Source organism: Chiloscyllium plagiosum, chromosome 9 (assembly GCF_004010195.1).
Source record: "Chiloscyllium plagiosum isolate BGI_BamShark_2017 chromosome 9, ASM401019v2, whole genome shotgun sequence".
Classification (NCBI taxonomy): Eukaryota; Metazoa; Chordata; class Chondrichthyes; order Orectolobiformes; family Hemiscylliidae; genus Chiloscyllium; species Chiloscyllium plagiosum.
This window is the reverse complement of record NC_057718.1, coordinates 94,138,699-94,165,443: the sequence shown is the minus strand read 5'-3', so window position 1 is coordinate 94,165,443 and position 26,745 is coordinate 94,138,699. Positions and strand designations below refer to the sequence as shown.

Genomic DNA, 26,745 nt, shown 5'->3' with positions numbered 1-26,745 from the left:
AATATATTTTCAATAACGGGGTCCCATTTTCTCATGACTGTTAAATCTCCAACAGTGATGCAGCAATCTCAAAGTGTAGTCCGTTTAAACTGCATTTAAACTCGACTCCAAAAAAGCAAAATAAGATTTTTGAGTTCTCAAGAAGAATTTGAGGTGCATCAAACGGCTGTTGGTAAACACACGCACGTGAGATTGTCTTAAATATGCAAACGCTAACTAATGTGTGGAAACTGAGTTGTGTTTTGACGAATTGAACAGAATACGATTTAGCTGTGTGTGTGTGCGCGCAGGTAGGCGTTTGACACGGCGTTTTACTAGGATTCTTAACATGCTCCATTTCTTTAGCAACGAGTAATTTTAAATCACGGATTTTTCTGACTTTTGGCAAAGAGATATACAGTACACCTTCCCCTGGCAGTGTGTCCACTGGCTACGCCAGTGAAAAGGTGGACAGTGTAACAGTGTCTCCGCCGTCCAAGAAATTAAACTGAGCCAATGATGGTGTGTTCACTGCATGAAGGCGGGTTAATATTATATCGATTGCCATTATATAACCCGTGAAAAAAAATGTGCTTGTTTTTCTTGCAATCGTAGGAGCCCTTTGAGACTCCCCACCACCAAATGGACTTGCACCCCATAATCACAATCCCTTAAATGATCCGATGGAACAGTCAGCCGGTCATTTTGATCAACTCGATTTTATTCAGGGGTCCAAGACTCTGTGACAGTCCCCGGTGTAGCGTTAGCATTCCAAGCAAAAGCAAACACCTCTGGGAGAGGGGAAGGGGAGGAGAAGGGGGTGGGTTGGAGCTGAGGAAGAGACACAATTAAACGTGACAGATCTCAAAACTCCCGTTCAAAACAAAAATGAGATCTGAATTTGTCCATTTCTATTAACTCAGGTTGCAGTGCGGTCCCTTATAATGGAGCATTTTTGTTTGAGAGACTTTTTTTTTAGAAGAAATTAGATAGGAATGTTCTCTATCACCCCTGAACACCCCCCACCCCCCAAACAAAACATACACACACACAAGCACATACACGTATTAATGGAACAAATCACACGTCGGTCTAATGAATCCGTTCAAAATATGCCCCCCACACACACCTTTTTTGATGCTGGTGGCAGGTGTACAATGGTGGGGAGCAAGCTACAGTGTTCTCACGCCTAGGTGTGAAATAATTATTCAAATAGGATTGCGAGGAAATTGGGGATTGGCGGTCCGACTGCTTATATCACCGTCCACCGCTAAACCACCCACGTCACTTCAAACCACTGTCATCATTGGAATCGTTCTTTCTCCGCAGCTTAGCATTAGGGCTGCAGAACCCAGCACTACCCCCACCTCCCCCACCAACACACACACACACACCCCTCTCCACCACCTCCCACCCTCCACACACCCCTCCCCCCCAAAAAAATAAGCCATTCCGCAATCGGACACGGGGGTAATCTATCGCCCACAATCAGCAGGAACTTTCCTCTCTCTCTCTCTCTCTCTTTCTCTCTCTCCCTATAATGCACCCTACCTCCAGTATGCTCGGCGCAGTGAAAATGGAAGGACATGAGCATGCAGATTGGAGCTCCTATTATGCAGAGTCCGAGGTAAGCTCTCGACGTTTTTTTTTGGTTTTTTTTTAAAGCAATCCTCTTTATGTACAAGATAATATTAGCCTTAAGATAATATTAACTTTGTGATCAAATATTGACTTGCGCGGCTCCAATTCCTCCTCGATTTGTACCTCAACAGTCTTTAAACAATGTTCTATTTGGCTAAAAGAAAGTTTCTGTTGTACGTTTAAATACTTCGACAGCGCTCGAGACATAACTTATTTAACTCCCTGTTCGTTTGAGCTGGTGATTAAACTCAAGTCTTACTTATTGGAAAGTCAGCTGGAGAGTGTGCACTTTAACGCAGATCGTTTTTGGTGCAATTTTCCCCCTGTTCTTGCCCACTCGCTTTTTTAGCTCACGACTATCTCGCTTTGAAATCGCTTCTGCTGAAAAAATTCGTTGAATTTCTAATTAATAATTCGAATTAATGAATCGGGTCTGGTAGTTAAAGCAATTAAGTGGATTTTTCTGCTCTTTTTCAATTTAAAAAAAACCCGAAATATCAACTCAGAAACAGAAAGTTATTCTCTTGAGTGAATGGGGCAGTTTCATTCATTGAAGAATCCACAATAAAATAAGATTCTCATGAGTGAGTGGGGCAGTTTTATTCATTGAAGAATCAACAATAAAATAAGATTCTCATGAGTGAGTGGGGCAGTTTTATTCATTGAAGAATCCACAATAAAATAAGATTCTCATGAGTGAGTGGGGCGGTTTGATTCATTGAAGAATCCACAATAAAATAAGATTCTCATGAGTGAGTGGGGCAGTTTTATTCATTGAAGAATCAACTATAAAATAAGATTCTCATGAGTGAATGGGGCAGTTTGCTTCATTTTGAGCCACACCAATATCGGGGTGAATGATCAGTTGCTGTCTGTTTTATGCTGAGCTCAAGCGCCTGGGCAGTTTCTCAAAGGTGACCCTGTGCTTTTGCTTTCTTATTTCCTGCCCTAGGGGTACCCCACGGTGAGCAATATGAACGGGGGAATTGGAATGAACGGCATGAACACGTACATGACCATGTCCGCCATGGGCACCAGCGCCAATATGACAGCGGGCTCCATGAACATGTCCTACGTTGGCACGGGCATGAGCCCAGCTATGACCGGCATGTCCCCGGGCGCGGGGGCGATGAATGGCATGGGGAGCGGTATGTCGGGGATGGGCAGCGCCTTGAGCCCCAGCATGAGTCCGATGAGCGCTCAGGCGACGTCCATGAACGCCCTGACCTCCTACACCAACATGGGCATGAGCCCGCTCTACGGCCAGTCCAACCTGAACCGATCCAGAGACCCCAAGACCTACCGCCGCAGTTACACCCACGCCAAGCCTCCTTACTCCTACATCTCCCTCATCACCATGGCCATCCAGCAGTCCTCCAGCAAGATGCTGACCCTGAGTGAGATCTACCAATGGATCATGGACCTGTTCCCTTTCTACCGTCAGAACCAGCAACGTTGGCAGAACTCTATCCGCCACTCGCTCTCCTTCAATGACTGCTTCCTGAAAGTGCCCAGGTCCCCGGACAAACCGGGGAAGGGCTCCTTTTGGACCCTGCACCCGGACTCGGGCAACATGTTCGAGAACGGCTGCTACCTGAGGCGCCAGAAGCGCTTCAAGTGCGAGAAGAAGCAGGCGCTCAAGAATTCGCAGCAGGACGCCGGTCGCAAGTCTGCCGAGGGCTGCTCGGCCGGGAACGGTACCGACTCCAGCCCGGGGAATGAGTCCCCCCAGTCCGGCAGCTCTCCCGGAGGAGGTGGAGGTGGTGGAGGCGGTGGTGGGGGAGGAGGAAGCGAGTCGAAGCGAGCGCTGGCCGACCTCAAGTCCCGCAGCTCCACCCTGAGCCCGGAGCACGGGAACGGATCGGTCAGCCAGGCGCCCCCGCCTCACCTGATGCACCAGCACCACTCGGTGCTGTCCCACCTCCCATCACCAGGCCAGGATCATCTGAAACCCGAGCACCACTACTCGTTCAACCACCCGTTCTCAATCAACAACTTGATGTCTTCCGAGCAGCAACATCACAAAATGGACTTGAAGGCCTACGAACAAGTGATGCATTACTCTAACTATAGCTCCCCCATGTCCGCCAACCTCCCCATGAGCTCTAAAGGCGTCTTAGATCCACCGTCCATCGCCAACGACACGTCTTATTACCAAGGTGTGTATGCCAGACCAATCATGAACTCATCTTAAAAACATTTATTCCCCCCCCCCCACCCCCCCACCCCTTCTCACAATCGGACTGGGCCAATTCTGTACATTTTTGTAAGAAGTGCTAATTAAGGGAGGGAGGGAGGGTGTGCGTGGGCAAAAATTGTGCGCAGGTAATTGGAAAATATTATTTTTGTTTGTTGATGTTTTCAGACTGTTAGCTGTTCAGCGATTCCTCTGCTCGTTTTTTTTTTGTTTCCGGACTGTAAATTGCGCGCCGTTTTAAATGTCTTCTGTTTGTTTTGACTGCTTCAGGATACACCGGGGCGTTTAATATAACGACGTTTCTGTACTGTGCGCAGTTCTCTGGCCGATTTCTCTCTCACTGAGGACCAAACTTCCCAAACAAACAAAATGCGAACCTCCTTTCCCATCACATTTAAAATTTCGCTGGCATTTAACAGCGAATCAACCCCCCCCCCCCCCCGCTTCGACAAGTAAATTATAGTTTCTGTCTGTTTTATTTATAATTGGGGGGAAGGGGGCCCCCGATATTTCTACCGGCTTTCTCTCACTCTCCCCCAGAATCTTACATTAACCCGAAGTGTTCAATGTTTGCACCGATTTTTGTCAGTAGCAATGATTCCCTCCCCGCCCAGAACCATGCAAGCCGACTCACCCTCGCCATTGGAAAAGGTTCATTGCTATTAAAACTGTTGCACTTTTTTTGATTTCTGAAGTCCTCAGACACCATCACCTCCCCCCTACCAACCCGCCCCCCCCCCCCCCCCTCCGGTCCCGAGCGCATTAGGCCGGGAGTTTGTAAATGCTCACTTGATACACCGACTTTTTAAAAGAAAACTGATTTTAATTTATTGTTGAGCTGTAGATTTTAGAGCGGGAGTCTTATTTGTGTGTGTGTGCGTGTGTGTGTGCGTGCGTGCCGTTTGATGCTGTCGTTCCCCAATGTAAGAAACTCGAGAAAGCTTTTTTTTTTCCTTTTTTTCGTTGAGAATGTTAACATTTTATAAAAGAGAAAATGTAATTAAACAAACAGACATACAACAACGAAAAATAAATAAACGAACATATTTTGATCCGGTTAAACGACCCTTTCTTATTGTCTAGCAGAGTTCAACATTTAATTAGATATTTGGAGTGTTTGGGGAAACAGGTTTGAACAACGCGGTGACTTCCGCTTGTTTCCCTTTCAATTTATATGCTGTTGCATTTGGTGCTGACACTACATTTCCCCCGCTTTTCCTCGCTGTTAAAATGCACACTCCCACGTTTCGCATTTCTTTCCAATCGCCTCAAAAGATGTGCCCAGGCCACTGAATGACCAGTTTCTCATTCTCGAGTCGCGTCCTGCTCCCGCCGTCAATAGTTTGAGCACATCTGGTCTTGTACCTCGGCGCAGGTAAGCAGATTAGTGCGCTGTTTCTTTTGGTCTGTTGTTCCTTTGAGAACTAGCCTCCGTTGTGCATTCCCCCTGTCATGGTGATTACTGTTCACCCTGTGGAGTGGCGCCAGGTAAAAGACCGCACTTGTCTCTCCCCTCTGCTTCAATTTCAAACAGTAGAAGGTATAGGTTTCTGTCCCATTCAGAAGCTCCTCCAACCAAGTGGCATTTTGAAAGGAATGCAACACTAAAGGCCAGAGTCGGTGTTGACTGATAACTTTATTCTTAAACGCAGTTGCGCTCCCCATTAGTCTACGGGTGAATTTTTAACAAGCAATTTCTCGTCTGGGTAGGAATGACACGAATAATTCGCGGATATTTAACTGGGAGGCGATGCCATGCACTGTTTTATTTTAAACAGAAATCCGAGGTGTTTGTTTTATTTTTCGTTATGTGTTGATAACACTTCAGCGGTGGCATTTGTCGGAGTTCTCCCGTAGTTAACGGCGCAAATTTCCTGAATCCTCGGACGTTAAAAACAGTTAGGACCATTCGATAAAAACCGCAGTTCACACCTTCAGTGAAGAGTATGACCTACCCCCCAATCCCACTGTAGTTTCAGCATTATACCCCCTGACTCGCTTCCTTCTTTGAAATTTAATTACGAAATATGTCAGATTAATTTGGCAAGTTTCCTGTTCAACCAACTGTCACAGACAACCACGACCCTAACAACATTGGCTTTTTTTCACCTGCACCGCGCGGGATAGCCTTCATTTGAAATGTTAACATTGACAATTTCGTGTCCAGTTTTGTTGAATATAACTTTAAGGATTGCATCAAGTCAGGTTCTCTATGAGTTTTAATCGTCCCGTGCCCCCTTGATCGGGAGAATCCATGGTTAGGGATAAGTTCCCTTGCTGGGGGATGGTCAATTTTCTTATTTGTTTGGTTCAATCTCTTGGACCGCATCATTGTTGGGGGAGATAATGGATCGCATTAGCTCTGAGCGCGTTCCCTGCTTATCTGGGATTGGCGTGTTAAAAGCCCCAGAAGTTTTTAAAAACTAGTCAAAAATCCACATTTACTTCATTTCAAAATGAGGATTTAAATGCGATCTTGCAAATTTCGCAAACAGAAATGCCATCGAAACGGATTTTTAAAAACATTTAAATCAGCTTACAGTTTTTTCTAAAAAAAGACAAATTACGCAATTTTCAGAAGTGTTTTTTTCAGACTTTGAGCAATCTCGAATTGAGTTTTAGAACGGGGAAAGTGTTCTGACCTATTGAAGTTTAAAACACTGTTTTAAGGAGATGTTTTAAGCAGTTTGACTATAGAGTCTTGGAATTGCAAGTTCTAAATATATGCAAATACAGGCGCACTCCATATTGGCAGCTTTCGCACAGCGAACTGTACAATGCAATATTTGAGGGTTGATTCAGCTCATCCAGCGATAAAATTTATACCCACCAGAAGACGAGACCTCAGGGACAGTTCCACAAGCTGGAGCTGCACAAGAGTCCATATTTTAGCCCTAGCCATTCTTTATCGGGATTTAATGTCCATTCGGTTACTGACAAACGGGCGGGAGACTGAGGTCTAATATTTTCAATCGCTGAATTTAAAAAAAAAGATCCGCTCACATCTTTTTCTCTTCCACCGTTAGATCACCTGAAATTTAAATATGCATTTTGCGTCTTATCCCTGTCCAAGCAGAAACACTCTAACGCACATGGGACAACGAAAGCTGAGGCATACCAACTTTGGAAATGAAAGGCAGATTTTTAACGGTAATTAACCTGGAAGATGTCGCCATATTTTTTTAAAAAAAATGAGGGTGCAAATCTTGGATTCAAATTTCTCACTCCCGGGGTACAGTCTTCCACTTGTCAGTGATGAGCAAGTTCTGTGCTATTGAAGTGGCGGTGTTAAAACCCTTTTCTAATTTCACATTGTCTCAGCTCACCGTGAACATTGCATGGCCCTGGAGCCCAACTGTAGTCTCTCACTGCCGAGGACACACACGTCGCGAATCAGCCATGAAATCTGTTTCATTAGGATCACATAAAAGCCTCCCGCGGCGAGGCAGAATACGTTGAGAAATGAGCCAGTCCTGGCCACAAAAGACGCGTGAATGCGCTATTCTAACCTACATGTTCCATATCACAGCACCCGTTGTCAGCGGGTCATTTTAAAACGAGTTAAAAGTGTCTCACCGCGCTGATCCAGGAAGATGTCACGCACTGTAATGGGGGGGGGGGGGGGGGAGAGGTCAATTTAATAAATGTCAAAATAAACACATACAAAACAAAACCACTCGATTTTAGACTCCCCAATTTACACCATAATTTCTGATATTGACGTTGTGTCGCTTATTTCACCCACATTTCCAACTCCAATCTTATGCCAATTTCTGTTCAAATCTCACACGCGATTGACCAACAGGGCAGGCCGAAGGGTAAAGGAGAATAATTTCTGAAGAGGCAAAGCTTTCGATGACGCTTTATGAGTTTGCACAGATATCTGCTCCTCTCCTCAATCACCATCCCCACAGCACACCACCCCCTCCCCCGCCCTAGTTCTCCCCCTCCCCAATGTGTTTGAAGGAATTTTATGAGACCGATCAATATCTTGGTAAAATAATCATGTTGGACGCTACCGAGCCAGGAAAATCTTTGCTTTGTCAACACTTAAGCAGCGCTGAGCTCGAATAATCTGCGGTGCATCAGGTCCTGCACATGCAGTAACGTCAAAAGTTGGGTCTTTCGGAGCGGCCGGACTTTAAGAGGCACAGGTAGGTTTATCCATCAGGACTGTGTAACGCATTTCAGATTCAGAAAGCGATGCCAGGACTGTGCTAGCGGATGTCTTGACTCGCCCCAATACAGTTAGATCTCTCACCGTGACAGTGCATTAGAAAGTTAAACAATGTTACTTAATTCAGGTTGAAACTGAAAAAAAAACCCACATTGTCTTCAAATTGTGTTACCTTTAATGGAGATTGCGACTTTTAGCTGGGGAAATCAATAAAACAGGAAGAGAGGGATGTCAATATCAATGACCAACTTCTGTCTCCGAAATCAAGGATGGTCTCAAACTCATTGGAGTCGGATTTTAGTTTCTTTTACATTTTTAAACCCAAATAACTCGTTTATATCTGAAAATAGCCCCTACCAACACCCATCTCCTCTCCACCCACTACTACTGGTTTCCTTTTAACTAATTCAGCTGTTAAAAGCGAGAAAAAGATTGAATTGTCAAGCGTGAAGATTCAGTATGAGGATGTATCTCCTAACTGAATTGAGGAATAGATTCTAACGCTGAGTACGCTATTGTGAGCAAAAAATCAAGCCATTATAGATCTCACAGACCTATAAAGGAAAGACGAATGAAGATACATAGCGCTGGATAAACAAGACGATCGAGATATATATGGGAGATGCAAGAGAATTAGAATAGATGCTTAGATAATTGGAGATAACAGATTTTTCAAGCTTTTCAGCTTTGATGAATCGGTAGACGATGGCAGACAGCATTGTTTTAAACAAGTGGCATTGGGAGGATTCTCAGTCCCAGTTATGTTTCTGACAGAGAACGTTTGCCGGAGATCGTTAGCAAACAGATAATTTGATCGCGATGCTACTGAAATGTAATGGGCAAAGATTGCGGTGGGGAGAGGATGGGGGTGTGGTGGGGATGTGGGGAGGGAGGAGAGAACGTTTTGGAGGAGGGGGCGGTTATTGGTGGTTTGGCAAGGGTCAGATATCCAAGCAAAACTACACCGACATTCAAATCACCTCAGAGATGGAGAGGTAACCATTTTCTTCACTCAGATCAAGATGTGTTTTGGCGATGAGTAACTTCCGGGTCGCATCTTGAAATTGCAAAACAGGCAGGGTCACCAGTCCCAAAGAAGCTTATTTTAACAAAAAAAGAGTCCCTAACGTTTTCAATAACCCTTTTCTTTTTTAAAAAATTCAAATTCCTGTGATGATTATTTAAACCAAAAAACAGGACGAAAGGATTAAATATTAATTTGGTTCAACTCCATACTTGATTTCAGTTGTTCATTGGAATAAGTTCTTTTGTCAACAGTTAGTGCTGAATCCTAACACTGTTTTCGAGCATCACCATTAGACCACAAATACTCTAGCACACAGCAATTATCTTCTGTCTCGACTCTGTGAAATCTTCCATTCGGTCTGGTCCTCGGGTTCGCCCACGTTATTCCAATTTTACCCGTAATTCGTCCCAGCAATTATTTCGACTTGACTTTGTTTTATTTATTATTTAAACCAAGCTGTGTACTATCTGAACGAATAATGTCGACATCCAGCAGAGACAGCGGGTGAGGGCTACCGCAATGTCACAATTGGATTGGGAGTTTGCAATTTGTTAACAAACCAAATGAAAAAAATATCAGTTCCGACCCACGACTGTAGAAAGAGAAAGAACACCATCTCAGACAAACTCTTAACAGGAATGTGACCATTCTCAGTCGATATACTCTTAAAAGTGAAAACGTTCTGCATCTTTACAGAACAGCAAATACATTTTACCAAAAAAGCAGGATTTATCTGAGAAAAAACATGTTAGAATATTGACCCGATTTTCTTCAGTAATTCTTCAACGCAATGTTTACCAAACTCTGAGGCGACAAACTATTTTAATGTGGTCCCTCCGAATGTATTTGCGGAAAGGGAACGTTTAGAAAATATTAGTTAACGGAACATGGCTGCACGTAAGTTTATAGATCCACCATCTCGATCATCCGATCGATTGACCCATGGATCGGGTTTGGGAGGAGAGGGGTGGGGGAGACTGGAGGATGGGTGGGTGCCGGACTATGGAGACAATGTGAAAATCAGAATCGCTCCTTCATGGGATGGTTTTCTTCGGGCATAGAGTGAGGAGAGTGTGGACCTATCTCATTCATACGCACACAGAGACACACGCGCGCGCACACACACACATACAGACACACACATACACACAGACACACACACAGATACACACACAGACACAGATACACACGCACAGACACACACGTAGACACACAGACACACGCAGACGCACAGACACACACATAGAAACACAGACACACAGACACGCACACAGGCAAACTCACAAGCAAGAGATGCCAATTAATTAACTATGTAGATCTGAGAAGGCTTACGCTCTGCTTAAATTGATAGGGACATGTGTAGTTTCGCAATGGTCTCATTGAACGGCGGGGTAGGATAGTCTGACTGAATGGCTCAGCCTTGTTCTTGCGCTTGATCGATCTATCTATCTATCTATCTATCTATCTATCTATCTATCTATCTACTTATCTTTTTATCTATCCTTGCGATTGCTTAAAGTTCAGATCGATTGTTGATGGGGGAGGGGGAACAAGAGTTAAGTGAAAAATGCAGGAAAGTGGATGTGTGCCGGATCAGTTATGACCCTATTGAATGGCGGAGGAGGCTTGACGGGCCGAACGGCCCGCTGTTCCTTTTTCTTATGGTCTAGTGGACTTATCTATCTATCTATCTATCTATCTATCTATCTATCTATCTATCTATCTATCTATCTATCTATCTATCTATCCAATTACAGATATTATGCAACACCTATTATTTGAATCATGGATGTTCAGTGAGGTCTGCTTTTACATCACATAATTTATGATTTATTTGGAAATTGCTAATCATTGTTCACTTGAGGAACAAAATATCGATTCCCTTTCCTTCCCCTCTCCTCTGTCTGTTGCAGAAAAGTGTGCTTTTAACTTGTCATATTTTCAATACATGACCAGTTCTGTATAGGACACGCTGAAAGGGTAATCGCTGTTAAATAATTAATACAGTCCTATTCCTCTAGTAATGCGCGTCTTCGGGATTTGTCAATTACTTGTCATTAAATGAGTGTATATCCACGTACTCCATTTCACATCCTTTGATGGGAATAACCTTTGTCAAGCGCACTCCAGCTTTGAATTAAATGCAACTGGCCTTTTGATATCGAGGTTCAGCATAGGCCGGTCCTGGCGTCTGTCTGAGCAGAGAAACTCTCGTTAACGTCACTGAATTCAGAGCAATATTCAGCGCTGCTCGCGCGCTTTAATTTTAATTTCTACCTCGGATAATGCAGAAAAGGTCACTGGGCTTATCGAAATAAATTTGCGACAGAATTAAACACCGACCTTCCGAAGGGAAAATAATATTGCAAAGGTTTAATACTAAGGAAGGACTGTAGCAATGAACTTGGGTTTATCTGCTGACATTAAGTAATGAGCTTGGTGAGGATTTTTTCCTCTCTCTCTGTTGAAATTCACATTATAACAGCCAGCTCTTCCTCGGCACCATACCAAAGGACTCTTAATACCTTTTGATGGGGATTGCATTAATTACACCCAAAGAGAGGACAGAAGGCCGTCGAAAAGAACAAAGTAATACCTTCAAAAGCATTTTTTTTTTACCCCTGAATGCACCAAAAAGAAGATTTCTGTCCGGACATAACTTGAAACCATGGTGCTAAGTGAATCACAAAACGACATGAGCGACGTTTGCAATGAGGGGAACGGGTTTAATTAGGTTATAATGTGGCGGCTTCCACTTTTTTCCCTCACTCTGGGTATGGAAGGCCAATGAAGAAACAGTATTGTGGAACCTACTCTCCCCGCAGCACCAGATCCACACGGAGAAAGATGGCTGCAAAATGCCTTCGCTTGAGAGCTGGTTCATTGCAGGACAGTTTACTGTTGTCCTGACAACAGACGCCAGTTCCCTCCGACAATGAAGGGGCTGCTTGATCCTTTCACTTATTACGGGACAATTTAATTACATTTTGGTACAAGTTACTTTATCTCTGTGTAATGAGTAAATGTCACCCACAATGTCGCTTCTCTCTCTCTGTCTCGCCTGAGTGAGGTACATAGGAATCGCTGGCTCGTTCAGGGAATAAATATATTTATATATAGAGAACAGAAACGAGAGATAATTTATGTTCCTGCCGTAGACCCACCCACCCCCACCAAAAAAAAACTCTTCAACAAAAATTGCTTATCAGTTTCAGTTTTAAAACTCGTCAAGTTGTTTTGCGATTTTCTTTGGTAAAATATCAGTCAGGAAGTGTGGGTGTCCGACAATGGGATTGTCACAGTGGCACTATGAGCCCCCGAATGGGAATTTATATGTCAACACGACTGAGTATTTTTATTTCTCTCTCTCCCAATCGTTGGGTGATCAGTTTGCACTGATAAATTTCAAGACCTTAGAAAGGATTAGAAAGTTTGGCTACATCTCCCCCCGGCACACACACACACACAAAAGACAGAGAGTGAACATTCAAACAACAGAAAATAATGTGTGTACGCAGCCACGGCGTGGACGGTGATCAGCAGCTGATGAATATTGCCGTCTGCAAGTGCGAGGATGCTCCCGGAGTCCTGCTGATTCACCGGGACGTGGAACACCCAAGTTGTCTAGTCTCCCGGGAGACTGATGGGAGACATTGGGAACAAGCTGTAATTCGCCTTTAGCCTATTGCAAAGGGTGGGACAGTTCGCACTATACCGCATTAACTCGCCTTTTCTCTTGCAATTCGGTTAATCCTCTATTAGTGGGGCGCGGGGGTCAGTTCATTAAAACCACGGGAGGGGCCCGGGTCCGCTCGGGACGTCTTCAGCATTGCCCCATTCGGGTACACTTTCCACATCGTGTGATCTCCGAAACAACATCCCAGTGTGACCTGAGACCCACAAACCTTGCTCTTCCACATTTCCATTGGAAGAGTGAGGGACAGAGAGGACGAGGAGGATTCACACTCGTTAATAATGAATTCTCTACAGGGAGGGCTCCAAAAGTTCTCATTGTGAAATATCACTATCCCAAGTTACTAATGTTTCAAAACATCGAATTTTGTTTTACCTTTGCTCGTTTAAACGCTCGTTTCAAGATTGCTATGTCAATACATATAACTAACCAGCTTCCAAATGTGCTTTGACCGGAACCCGTTCACCATTTATACTTGACCTTCTGGTAATAAGGCAATTAAAGAGCAATTTTTGTGTACAACGATAAAGGGAGTCATTAAAATCCCGATAGGTTTAAGGAGAATCATATAACAAAAGCGAGCAGGACGAAAGTGCAGGAGACAGGGAATAAGACAGGGAATAATAATTCGAGCCAAACCGCAGAAATCTTTTTTTTGTCCATCACCACGACCCTGGTTGGTGTAAATTCGGGGGTGGAGGGAACGGGAGAACTGGGCGGATAACGGTTGCAGTCTAAATAACACGTAGATCACCAAAATAGGGAAGTGATGCTGAATTGCGTTCGATTTCGCTGCGCCCCAACATCAGGAAATGTTTGCGCCTCAATGTGAGAGAGATCAGTTTAACCTCAGCTCAGATGCTTGTTCTAACCCCCAGGAAACAGTTCCGTGAGGCAGGACGACCAATTACAGGAGTAGGCTTAGAGATTTAGCAGGGGACGTGTATTGGTTTCGTCCTTTTAAAATCATTTCGAAATAATTTTAAATATAAATCGTATAAAGGGGGAAATATCCGTTCACACATTTTAGTAGGGGTCCTATTTAATTGTTTGTTATACTATCGCAATTTAAGTTAATTTTGCCAGCTATCCAATAAGATGTCAACCTCATAGATCCCGATTGCTATCAGATGTAAAAGACCTCTTTATAAGTAATTGCAGTTTTATTGCAAAGAAACAGCTCTCAAGTAATCTATATTGTAATCCTATAGAAATCTGCGAGCTATTATGTTCTATATAATTCAAAATTAGCTTAGACGATGACGGATCACATCACTTAACGATGTGACCCTTATCTGTTATTTTTCTTGCTCCCTAATTTATGGCTTTTAATTGATAAGACTAAATGGAAGACAGCAGTGAACACTTAATCATATTTAATGTTAACGCTGCTCTGGAAAGAGCGATTCACGCATTCTATCTTGCAATTGATTTAACTGCATCCTCTAACGAAACACGCTCGATATTTTGTAAATTAAGGTAAATCCGCAATACATTTGGAGATTGTCCGACCCCAGGCTTTTTTGTTTGTGTACGAATGATTTAGCGGCTGGATAGGAATGTTGCGCGCGTTTTAAGACAAACGCATTCTGCTAAATACAATGTGCTCCACTGCAGCGGCACACGGTTGCAAGGAACCAAGACAAAATCCCGTGAGAGGGCATCGAAAACTTCCAACTTCCTGACAATAAAGGCCCTGTCCTGTGGCAATTGTTAGGGTTTCTTTCTCAATCCCAGCAATTTTGTTTTTTGTTTCTTTAAAAAGTCTTGGTTTTTGATCTGTTTTCATTCAGTCTGGATACCGATCAGGCTTCTCAAAGCACCAATAAGGAAAACACACTCATCAAGATCCTACTGTGTCACTTCATTCTCATCCTGGTGAGAAATTTTAAAGAAAGACGCTTCTGTAAGGTGTAAGAAACAAAAATTATATGTTAAGAAAACCCACAAATTTATATAACTGCATATAATTATATTTTGTGATATCGATTGTTTAATATATGTATCATATGTGTAACTATATTTAGAAATTTATATATAATCTTCAATTTATAAATAAATGTGTGTCTGGAAATCGATTCTCATTATTTTCAGCACAGTTGTTGTGGAACATTAGGAGGAATTAATCAGGAATATTCATGCTTCTTTCACAGGAGATCTCTTCTATACCATATTTAAATATCCTGTGAATCCTCGACAGCTCAACGGCATCTCCCCTTCGCATTTAGATTGTAACTTTTGCTCCATTCTCACTTTGCAATTAGATGCGATTCTCTTCCCTCCCCTTTTACTAGATTTTGATTTCTGCCCCCATTTCTATTTGCATGTAAATCTTAATTTTTGCCCCATTCCCAATTTGCGTGTAGATTTTAATTTTTGCCCCATTCCCAATTTGCGTGTAGATTTTAATTTTTGCCCCATTCCCAAGTTGCGTGTAGATTTTAATTTCTACCCCCATTTCCACTTTGCATTCAGCTTTTCATTTTTTTCCCACTCCCTTGCACTTGGGATCTTAATTTTTGCCTTCCTCTTCTCATTTAGATTTTAATTTTTGCTCACTTTGCATTAACAAACTTTTAATTTTGCCCTCGTTTTGCATTTAGGGTTTAATTTTTGCCTTTCCATCCCCACTTTACATTGAGATATTATTTTTTGCCCTCCCTTTTATATTTAGGTTTTCATTTTTACACTCTCCTTTTGTATTTACATTTTTTTTGCCCACCTCTTTACAGCTAGGTTTAAATTTTAGCCTTCCCCACTTTGCATTTAGGTTTTAATTTTTTACCCATTCCCTTTTCACCGCCCTTTTATTTGCTTTTTTTTCCCGCGAAGACGAGTGTTCGTTAAGGTGTGAAGCCAGGATGAGTAAGAGGGTGTTATAATTGTCCCTGACAGGCAGATTGTGCCTTGTTAACTCCTTCGTATTAATTGCATTGACGGGACATTAACAGATGCACTGTTCTGTCAGATGGGCACCGATTAAGATAGAGTACATTTAGCGATCTTTATAAGTGCAAGACTTTCTTCAAGAAGTTCCTTCAATGAACTAATTTTCCACATCAAATCTGCAACACGCAGATGGAGATGTTATGTGTCTATAATGAATGGATTCATGCCCCAGACCACCATATAATTGCATGAGCACCAGGTGTCTGTAAGAGTAAGTCTGCTCAATTACCTGAACATGTCCATGGATGGTATGCCTGTAAGCGAGGAGTTGTGCGCCTGTAAATATTGTCCCGTGTAAATGAACCACCGTTTGGGTGGCATGTGTGTTTGTTTGTATCTGGTACGCGTCCTCAGAGCGCTGATGTGCGTTTCTATGGGTGCAGATGTTGTTGCAAATATGATTCGGCCTGTAGGCAGTGTTTGCACCGGTATGTGCACACTGTGAGACTATGTGAATGTTTATATATGTAGATACTGTATAATGGTGTGTCAACTTGTGTGTGTGCGTGTGTGTGTGCACTTTGACGGTATTTCGCTTCTGCCTGTCCGCGTTGTGAATCATGTGAATCCCTTTACGGGTTTGAATATGATTTGTAGAAGTGTTCCCTATGTGTGTTTGAAGGATGATGTATGGTTCTTGTGTGTGTGTCAGTGTGAGATACATGTGCTTCTTGTGGCTAAATATTTGGATGTAAAAGTATGAATGCTTTCAGTGAATTAAAAAAAAAGTCTTGCCTACATGGAGGATAGGAGTGAAGGACTTTAAATCTGCAGGAATTGTTTGACTGTGTTCAGAATGTTTGAAAGTAAACATGCGTTTGAGTGTATAAACCCATGTTACACATTCTGTCCGTGTCAGTGATTGCTGCATGTCTCAGTGCGATCCTGTGTGCATTTTAACCCTTCCAGGTATGTTCTGAGGGCGTTTCAGTGGAAACTGGGTGATGTAACGACAATGTATCTTTTTTCATCACAATATGTGTAAAATGTGGTACAGTAAAACCGCGCGCTGACCACACACAAAACGACAAAAAAACACACATTATTCGCGAGTTTTAAAGAAAACCCTCTCGTTTCCCCCTGACCGCTGTATATCTTCGTTGCAGAAGCCAAGCGGAACAGGCCTGCTTTTGACCTTAGGGCGACCTCACCTGCTATCCCAGAATCTTCGCCCTTGTTTTTTTGCCTCAACTTGTAATCTCGTTTGTCATTTCATTTTATGAAATGTCAAGCATAATTTTCACAAAGAACAGAACGGGCGAACTACCCAAGAATGTCTGGCATTGACCTTAAAATGTAATAACGCAGTAAGCGCTCGCCTATACACTGGTGGCCCTGATTTGATGGCTGAAACTTCAGAGTGGGGCGAAACACAACCTCACCGACGGCAGTTTATTATTTACTTTTTGAAAAAAAAACAAACATAGAATGTTTGTTCTTTTGTGGCTGATATTGCGAAGGGTTCTTTTGACGTGGTGGTAATCATAGAATCTCTACAGTGTGGAAGCAAGCCATTCGGCCCATCGAGTCCACACTGACCCTTTGAGGAGCACCCCACCCATACCTATTCCATCACCGTAAACCTATATTTCCCATGGTCAATCCACCTTGACCTGCACATCCCTGGACTCTATGAACAATCTCCCATGGTCAATCCACCTAAACCTGCACATCCCTGGTCTCTATGAACAATCTCCCATGGCCAATCCACCTAAACCTGTACATCCCTACACTCTGTGGACAATCTCCCATGGTCAATCCACCTAAACCTGCACATCCCTGGTCTCTATGAACAATCTCCCATGATCAATCCACCTAAACCTGCACATTCCTGGATTCTATGGGCAATTTAGTGTGGCCAATCCATCTAACCCTGCACTTCCTGAATAGTATGGGCAATTTAGTGTGGCCAATCCATCTAAACCTGAATAGTACGGGCAATTTTAGCATTGCCAATCAACCTAACCCCTCCATCTTTGGACTGTGGGAGGAAACCGGGGCACGCAGAGGAAACCCACTCAGACACTGGGGAGAATGTGCAAACTCCGCACAGACAGTCGCCCGAGGCTGCAATCGAACCCCGGTCCCTGGTGCTCTGAGGCAGGCGTGCTACCTATTGAACCTCTCTGCCGCCCTGATAATATCCCTGCCTCTCAGCCAGGAGCACCTGGTTCAACTCCCACCGGCTCCAGAGGTATGCAGTAACATCTCTGAACAGGTAGGTTCGATTAACATCTGTAACCCATTCAGTCGGCATGAGCATAGAATTCGATTCTGAACATAGCTTTCTGATTTATTCCGATAGAAAAAAATCGGCTTCCATCAGATGCTCTGTAAACACCTGCAGTATTGTTAAGTCACTAATTGCTGAAACTTTCTCAACCAAACTGAAAGATTTTGACGTGTACACTTCCAGCTAGTTTATCCATGTGTGGATAAACTAGCTGGCTATGTGTGTTAGTGTGTCTGTGTCTGTGTGTCAGCCTCCGGTCCGCTGGTGTAAGTGATGCAGAATAAGGGCAGAATTCACAAACGTCCTTGTGGGGGAAAAAAATATTTCCAAGAAATAAGTGAGAACAGTTATTGTAGATTGTAATAGATTCTCCAGGCGCACACAGTGAATTGAAAAATGCGAGTCGCTCTGGGTCGGTCGACAGTTGTCTGAAACAAAGGCATCAGTGGAGAGAGAAGCAGAGTTAATATTTCGAATCCAGTAACCCTTCATCCATTTCTCTGTCTCTCTCTCTCTCTCTCTCTCCCTCTTCCACAGATGATGCCAGACCTGTTGAGTTTCTCCAGCATAGAGTCATAGAGATGTACAGCATGGAAACAGACCCTTCGGTCCAACCCGTCCATGCCGACTAGTCTACTCCCACCTGACAGCACCCGGCCCATATCGCTCCAAACTCTTCCTATTCATATACCCATCCAAATGCCTCTTAAATGTTGCAATTGTACTATCCTCCACCACTTCCTCTGGCAGCTCATTCCATACACATATCACCCTCTGCATGAAAATGTTGTCCCTTAGGTCTCTTTTATATCTTTCCCCTCTCACCCTAAACCTATGTCCTCTAGTTCTGGACTCTCCAACCCCAGGAAAAAGACTTTGTCTATTTATCCTATCCATGCCCCTCATAATTTTGTAAACCTCTATAAGGTCACGCCTCAACCTCTGACGCTCCAGGGAAAACAGCCCCAGCCTCTTTAGCCTCTCCCTATAGCTCAAATCCTCGAACCCTGGCAACATCCCTTCCTGTTCATGTTTCAGATTTCCAGTGTTCACGGACTTTGTTTTATAATAGTGTCGTACTTCTTCGGGCTGTCACACCTGGATTCCGTGTAATCCTCTGAAATGCACCAAAGAGACCAGTGAGGAGATATTGAGACTGGAATACCCTCTCACATCTCCAACCACCTCACACTGGAGCACTCAAAGTTGGACAATCATGTTAAATCAAAGGGATATCCTCTGTTTGTACGTGTTTCTGAATCCAGAGGAGACTGAGGGGGTGGAGGACATGATGGCTATGAGGGGATATAGACAGAGTGGATAGGAAGAAATCGTTCCCCTTTGAAGGAGGGATCAATGACCGGGGGCATAGATTTAAGGTAAGGGGCAAGAGGTTTCGAGGGAGTGTGAGGGAAAACCTTTTCATCCATAGAGTGGTAGGAATCTTGAACTAACTGCCTGTAAGAGTGTGAGAGGCATAAATCCTTATTTTAAGAAGCACTTAAATGGACACTCAAGATGCCAAGGCTGGGACATCTGATCAGAATAGCTAGGTGGTTGTTTTTAACCAGCACAGACCCGATGGGCCGAACATCTTTCACATAGGCTGTAGACCTTGTGACAATACCTTTTTAAATCGGGGGTTGTTGGGGGGGGGGGGGGGGGAGGAGGAGAGAGGTGGATAAACTAATTCAGCAGCAGTGCCGGTAAGTAAATGACACCGACTGAAAGCAATTGGCAAAAGGACTAGGGCAAAATGGGAAGCACACTGAGAAAACAGAGGCATATTTTAGCTATTGCAATTTGGAATGCATTCCTTGGACTGATAATGAAGGCCCCTTCAATAACAATCACACAACACCAGGTTATAGTCCAACACGTTTAATTAGAAGCACTAGCTTTGGGAGCGCTGCTCCTTCAACAAATGGTTTCCATCATGCAGCGCGGCTTATCATCCAGTTCTGACGGGAGGGGAGTGGAGTGAACTCAGCAACGCGTTCAATGAACCAGGAGAGACACAATAGACCAAACGGTCTCATCCAACGCTGCATCTGTGTCTGTATTTCTGTATTTAGTTAAAATCACACCACACAACGTTATAGTCCAACAGGTTTATTTGGAAGCACTAGCTTTCGGAGCACCGCTCCTTCATCAGGTGGTTGTGGAGTACAAGATCGGAGGACACATAATTTATAGCAAAAATTGATGTAACTGAATGAGGGGGATGTTATGAGATTACAGGGTGACCTGGACAGGTTAGGTGAGTGGACAGATGCATGGCAGATGCAGTTTAATGTGGATAAATGTATGGTTATTCATTTTGGTGGCAAGAACAGGAAGGCAGATTACTAGTAAATGGAATCAAGTTAGGTAAAGGGGCAGTACAAAGAGATCTGGGCGTTCTTGTACACCAGTCAATGAAGGCAAGCATGCAGGTACAGCAGGTAGTGAAGAAAGCTAATAGCATGCTGGCCTTCATAACAAGAGGGATTGAGTATAGAAGCAAAGAGGTTCTTCTGCAGCTGTACAGGGCCCTGGTGAGACCACACCTGGAGTACTGTGTGCAGTTCTGGTCTCCAAATTTGAGGAAAGACATTCTGGCTATTGACGGACTGCAGCGTAGGTTCACAAGGTCAATTCCTGGAATGGCGGGACCAACTTACGCTAAGAAAGAGTTGGATAGAGCTCTCAAGGATAATGGAATCAAGGGTTATGGAGATAAGGCAGGACCTGGATACTAATTGAGGATGATCAGTCATGATCATAATGAATGGCGGTGCAGGTTCGAAGGGCAGAATGGCCTACTCCTGCACCTATTGTCTATTGAAATTATATATTGAGAAATACCTGGATTATTTGTTAAGTCTCTCATCTTTTGGAATGGACATGTTGGTTTCAGTTTTTTCATATGTAAATTCCAGAACTTTTTAAAAGTTACATTCTCAACTGAACTTTAACAATAGGTGCCTTATTGGCCCAGGTAATGCATTGAAGGTGTGAGGTGCCCTGTGTGAGGCTGTCTGCACCCCAGTGCTCAGACTGATTCTAATCTAAAAAAGGGATTTACAGAATCTTACATAGATGCATGCAGTTTTTGAGCAAAACAAAGTGTAATTCTGCAAGTACAAATTCATCCCACAAGCTTATAGGTGTGTGTGCATGTCGGTGCGTGTGTGTGAGGGGTGTATTGAGTGTCTGTGAGAAAATGTGTTTATGTATATGCGTGTAACTGTGAGTGTAAAGGGGTACAGGTCTGTGTGAGGGTGTGTGTGTGAGAGTGTGGGAGTGTATGTGCGAGCGTATGCGAAAGAGCCTGTGTGAGACAGAGGGTCTGCGTGAGGGCAAGGGTCTGTAGGAGAGTGTGTGTGTCTGTAGGACTGTCTCACACACATTTGTGGGATGATTTTGTACTTGCAGAATTACATTTTATTTTGCCCAAAATCTGCAAAAATCCATGTAGGATTCTCTAAATCCCCTTTTTTAGATTAGATTCAGACTGAACATTGGGGGCACAGACAGCCTCACATAGGACACCTCCTTGCAGAATTACATTTTATTTTGCCCAAAAACTGCATAAATCCATGTAGGATTCTCTAAATCCCCTTTTTTAGATTAGATTCTGACTGAACATTGGGGGCACAGACAGCCTCACATAGGACACCTCACATCTTCAGTGCATTATCTGGCCCGCCATGGCACCTATTGTTAAAATTCACTTGAGAATGCAACTTTAAGAAAGTTCCGGGATTTACAAATGACAGAATTGAAACCAACATGGCCATTCCGAAAGATGAGAGACTTAACAAACAATCCAAGTCTTTTTCAATATATAATTTGTTACATCACACTGTAAACTTTTGTTGTAAATTTTGTGTCCTACAATCTTATAGTCCACAACCACCTGATGAAGGAGTAGTGCTCTGAAAACTAGTGCCTCCAAATAAACCTGTTGGACTATAACCTGATGTTGTGTGATGTTCAACTTTGTACACCCCAGTCCAATACCAGCTCCTCCAAATCATGGTTTCTATGTATGATGACATTATTCGGTAGTTGCCTTTTTATTTGCTTGGCGGTGGAGGAGGGGCAGGTGGTTGGAACCCAGCATCCATTCTCGCCGTCCCTACTCTGCGTTCAGTCAACTGCAACTTGCTGCATTCAAAAAAGTGCAGACTGGAGTTATACTGCCGACTGTATGGAATGTTGGCAGAGCCAGCATAGCGATTGGTCCCAGTCTCCTCAGAACAGGCTCTGGAGCTTTTGGCTAACTTGCCATTCCTCGCAAAGAAGTTGCAATCCACATTCAGAGGTCTCTCTCATCAACACAGCATGATCTTTCTGAAGGCAGCCAGTTATTTATCCTTTTGCTGAAAATGAAAGAGTCTGACAGAGATGTAAATAACAGAATAAACTCAACAAAAAGGGGTAAAGCTACAGTGCAACATCACTGACACGCAGAGGGTAGTGCGTGTATGGAATGAGCTGCCAGAGGAAGTGGTGGAAGCTGGTACAATTGCAACATCTAGAGTCATACAGATGCCCAGCACCCTTTTGCCCAACTTGTCTATGCTGACCAGATATCCTAAACTAATCTAGTCCCATTTGCCAGCACTTGGCCCATATCAGTCTCAACCCATCCTATACATATACCCATCCAGATGCCTTTTAAATGTTGCAATTGTACTAGCCTCCACCACTTCCTCTGGCAGCTCATTCCATACATACCACCCTCTGTGAGAACAAGTTGCTCCTTAGGTCCCTTTTAAATCTTTCCCCTGTCACCCTAAATCTATGCCCTCTCGTTCTGGACTCCCCTGACCCAGGGAAAAAGACATTACCTATTTACCCTGTCCATGCCCCTTATGATTTTATAAACCTCTATAAAGTCACCCCTCAGCCGCCGATGCTCCAGGGAAAACAGCCCCAGCTTATTCGCCTCTCCCTCTAGCTCAAACCCTTCAACCCTGGCAACTTCCTTGTAAATCTTTTCTGAACCCTTTCAAGTTTCACAACATCCTTCCTGTAGGAGAGAAACAATAATTGCACATAGTATTCCAAAAGTGGCCTAAACAAAGTCCTGTACAGCCACAACATGACCTCCCAACTCCTATACTGAGTACACTGTCCAATAAAGAAAACATACCAAACACTTTCTTCAGTGGCCTGTCTACGTGTGACTTGATTTTCAAGGAACAAAAGGCATCTGGATGGGTATATGAATAGAAAGGGTTTAGAGGGTTATGAGCCAAGTGCTGGCAAATGGCAATAGATTTATTTTGGATATCTGATCAGTGTGGACTAGCTGGACTGAAGAGTCTGTTTCTGTGCTGTACAATTCCATGACTCTAATTGAGCTTATTTATCACAGGGAGCCATTGGAGTCGTCAATTTCATTTGATCTCATATTTAAAACAAAACACCAGAGATTTTGAAAGTGTGCTTTTTTTTTCAATGCTAGGGGCAAATGCCTCAATCTATAAGTATTAACAATATTAAAGACATGCATAGCATTTAAAAGATACATTCCTCCTCGTTAAATCAAAATGAGCAGAATCATAATGTATTTCAACATTTCAGCCATAATCCATTCACCTATAGGATCTGCCTGCAATGTTTTATTCTACTGCAACATTATTTTTCAATCATTTCAGCTTATTTTTGCTACACTTATTGATTATGAATATCTTCAGGATCAATGGCATGTGGCTCATGATTTATCAGTGGCAGACCTGAGGAGCATCAGCCCTGTCCTAACATAAAGTCAAACCAAATCCATATATTGACAAGCAACTGATCAATCAATTGCTCCATCTATCTTGTTGGTGTAAGTTTTAGACAGGGACTATTTTGAGTACTTTTTCTGTTCATCACCAATTCTGTTTTTTTAGATTAGATTACCTACAGTGTGGAAACAAGCCCTTCGGCCCAACCATTCCACACCAACTCTCCGAAAAGTAACCCATTTCCCTCTGACTAATGTCACCTAACACAATGGGCAATTTAGCATGGCCAATTCACCTGACATGCACATCTTTGGACTGTGGGAGGAAACCGGAGCACCCGGAGGAAACCCACGCAGACACGGGGAGTATGTGCAAACTCCACACAGACAGTTGCCCGAGACTAGAATTGAACCTGGGATGCTGGTGCTGTAAGGCAGCAGTGCTAACCACTGAGCCACTGTGCCACCCTTATTCTGCTTAGTTATTTGCCCCTTGCATAATTTTGCCCAAATTATTTGTGGGAAAAATGTTTCCCTCTCAAACAGTAAGAAAAAAAAAACCTCACCAATCCTTTTGAAGACGAGAAGGTAAAGAAGCAACGAAAACACAGAATATAAATCCTACCTAATAACATTGCAGCAAACATCACAACATTACATTTGACAGGGCAGTTTCTCAACTGCCAAACACTATCCCTTCCTAGAGAAAATATATTATAACATTGCAGAATTTCAGAAAAACCACCAGGTAACCTATTGCCTTTATTAATTACAATCTCAGTCTCGAAATCTGAGGGATCTCAGGCAAGGCTCGTCAACCTTGGATACACCCTTAGTTCTGCGGAGGAGTCATCCTGAAGTTGAAAGGTTAAACTCTGCTTTTCTCTCTCTACGGCTGTTGCCAGACCTGCTCAGTTTCTCCACATTGGCTAGCTGCTTTTATTTCCGATTTACAACATTTGCAGCATTTTGCCTTTGTTTGGCTGCACATTTTGTTATTTCTTAGCCCAGTCTAGTCTTGGGTTGAGAAACATGTCAGCCATGATTGAATGTCAGGGCATACTTGATTTGCCAAATGAGATTCTGCTCCTGTACCTTATGCTCTTAAGGACTTTTCTAATGAACGATCTATTTCCATATACAATGCTTTCCACTGCACATTTCTCCTACTTGGATAGTAGCAAACATCTCTTCCCTGGGGTAGGTGAGTTCATAACTCGGGTGCATAATTTTAAGGTGAAAGGAGAAATATTTAAAAAGCATCTGTAGAGCAGACAACCTCAGCTATAAGTTATCACTGTGGCAGGAAACAACACAGGTGAAAGATAATGCTAGCAAAAAGGCCAAAGGTCACTTTTGGCATGAAGGTTCACATTCGCCACAAACCTTATCATCTTCACCCCAAAAAGTGGCAAGATTCATAAAAGAGAAGTCAATGATTTGGAGATGCTTTTGCATGGCAAGTTCGTGGGACCAAGTGGATGCTACTGGAGTGCTGATATCCTAGTAGAGGGAAGTAAATTGGACATTAAGTTATAGTGGTTTGCTTCTATCTGCTGCTTAAGTATGGTGAGAGGAATGTTCTCTTCAATCCATCATGCAAAAAACTGCATGGGCCAGGAGGTAGAGAACTTAAGGAGATACGTAACTGAATGCTGTTCTTCAATATATAGAGAGAAAAATAACCGAAACCTGAAATGTGATCCAAATCCAGAATTGTTGACAGTTAAGGAGGAAAGGCTCTATCAACTTAATTTGCATTTGCAGAGCAGAGGAGCTCAATAGCTGAGAAAATCAGCTGAATTTTCACATCTGTTCACAAAGCTAGGAAATCTGAAGATAACATATGATATCAGTGTGCTTGTTTACACCTTGAAAAGTTCCCTATTTACTCTTACTAAAGGCAAATTAATTATATGTTGAAGCTCGGGGTTTACCTCTCCTCTGACAGAACTCTCATGTGGTGCTCAGGGACAGTCCCACTACCAGAATCTAATGGGTCCATCAGAATTCATGTAGATCTGACACAGCTACATGTAATAACATTCGTCCCATATTACCTATGGATGAGTGCTTAGCAAAACTGGAAAATAGTTTAATTCAGATGGTTTTTGACAACTATCTCCCAGCGAAGAATCTAAGTTGCTGACAATACTCATTATACCATTTAGGAGACTTTGTTCCAACAATACATTTATACAAATCTATATAAGGCATTTGGACAAATACATGGATAGGAAAGGTTTAGAAGGATATGGGCAAGTGCAGGGAAATGGTGTTAGTGTAGGTGGACATTTTGGTAGGACCTGTCTCCATGCTATAGGACTTTATGATTCTCTACCCTTTGGCATGACATTGATGCCAGAAATCTTCATGAACATGATTCCTAGAAGGACTGGATGGAGTCACATATCTTGTGGATGATGTCCTGAACTATGGATCTATTCAGACAGAATATGACATGAGGGTGCAAGCTGAATTGCAGTGCTTACAGGAAGCAAAACTCATCCTCAGCAAGAAATGCTAGTTCTCCCACCTGGCTATCCAGTGTTTTAGCCATATTTTGGATGCACCTGTTGTCAGAATTATACAATCATAGAGTCGCTACAGTGTGGCCCAACAAGTCCACACCGACCCTCTGAAGAGCAACCCACACAGACCCATTCCCCTATCCTATTACTCTAGATTTCCCCTGACTAATACACCATGAATAGGAAGGGTTTGGAGGATATAGGCCAAGTGCTGGCAAATGGTACTAGGTTAATTTAGGATATCTGGTTGGCATGGAAGAGTTGGACCAAAAGGTCAGTTTCTGTGCTGTGTGACTATGACACTGTATGGTGAAAAGTGCAGTGTCAGTGCCAGCAGAGACTCGGAGCTTTTCCAGCCACCCAGTTGCTGTGTCCAGTGGGTACCACATTGCCCATTTCCTGGGGGTGGACAGAGGGTTTGGCCAGTCTACAGAGTCACTTGATTGTCCTTAATGTGGGCCAAGCTCTTGACAGGTTGGAGTGGTTGCACACGCAGTGGTTAGAGTATGAGGAATGGTAAACACTTTAAGACCAACCACTGAGACCAAAATAGCTGTGGAAATTCCAGTTCCGTGGGACATGACAGAACTCCAGA

General features: G+C 43.2%; 1 protein-coding gene across 1 annotated transcript; it reads left to right on the top strand.

Annotated features, from left to right (window-relative positions):
- The first annotated feature begins 1,234 nt into the window (after positions 1-1,234).
- Positions 1,235-4,265, top strand: foxa2 (forkhead box A2). Its single transcript, XM_043696553.1, has 2 exons — positions 1,235-1,606; positions 2,573-4,265. Exons 1-2 carry the CDS (start codon positions 1,520-1,522, stop codon positions 3,812-3,814), a joined length of 1,329 nt encoding a protein of 442 aa, XP_043552488.1. The 5' UTR covers positions 1,235-1,519; the 3' UTR covers positions 3,815-4,265.
- Positions 4,266-26,745: the final 22,480 nt, after the last annotated feature.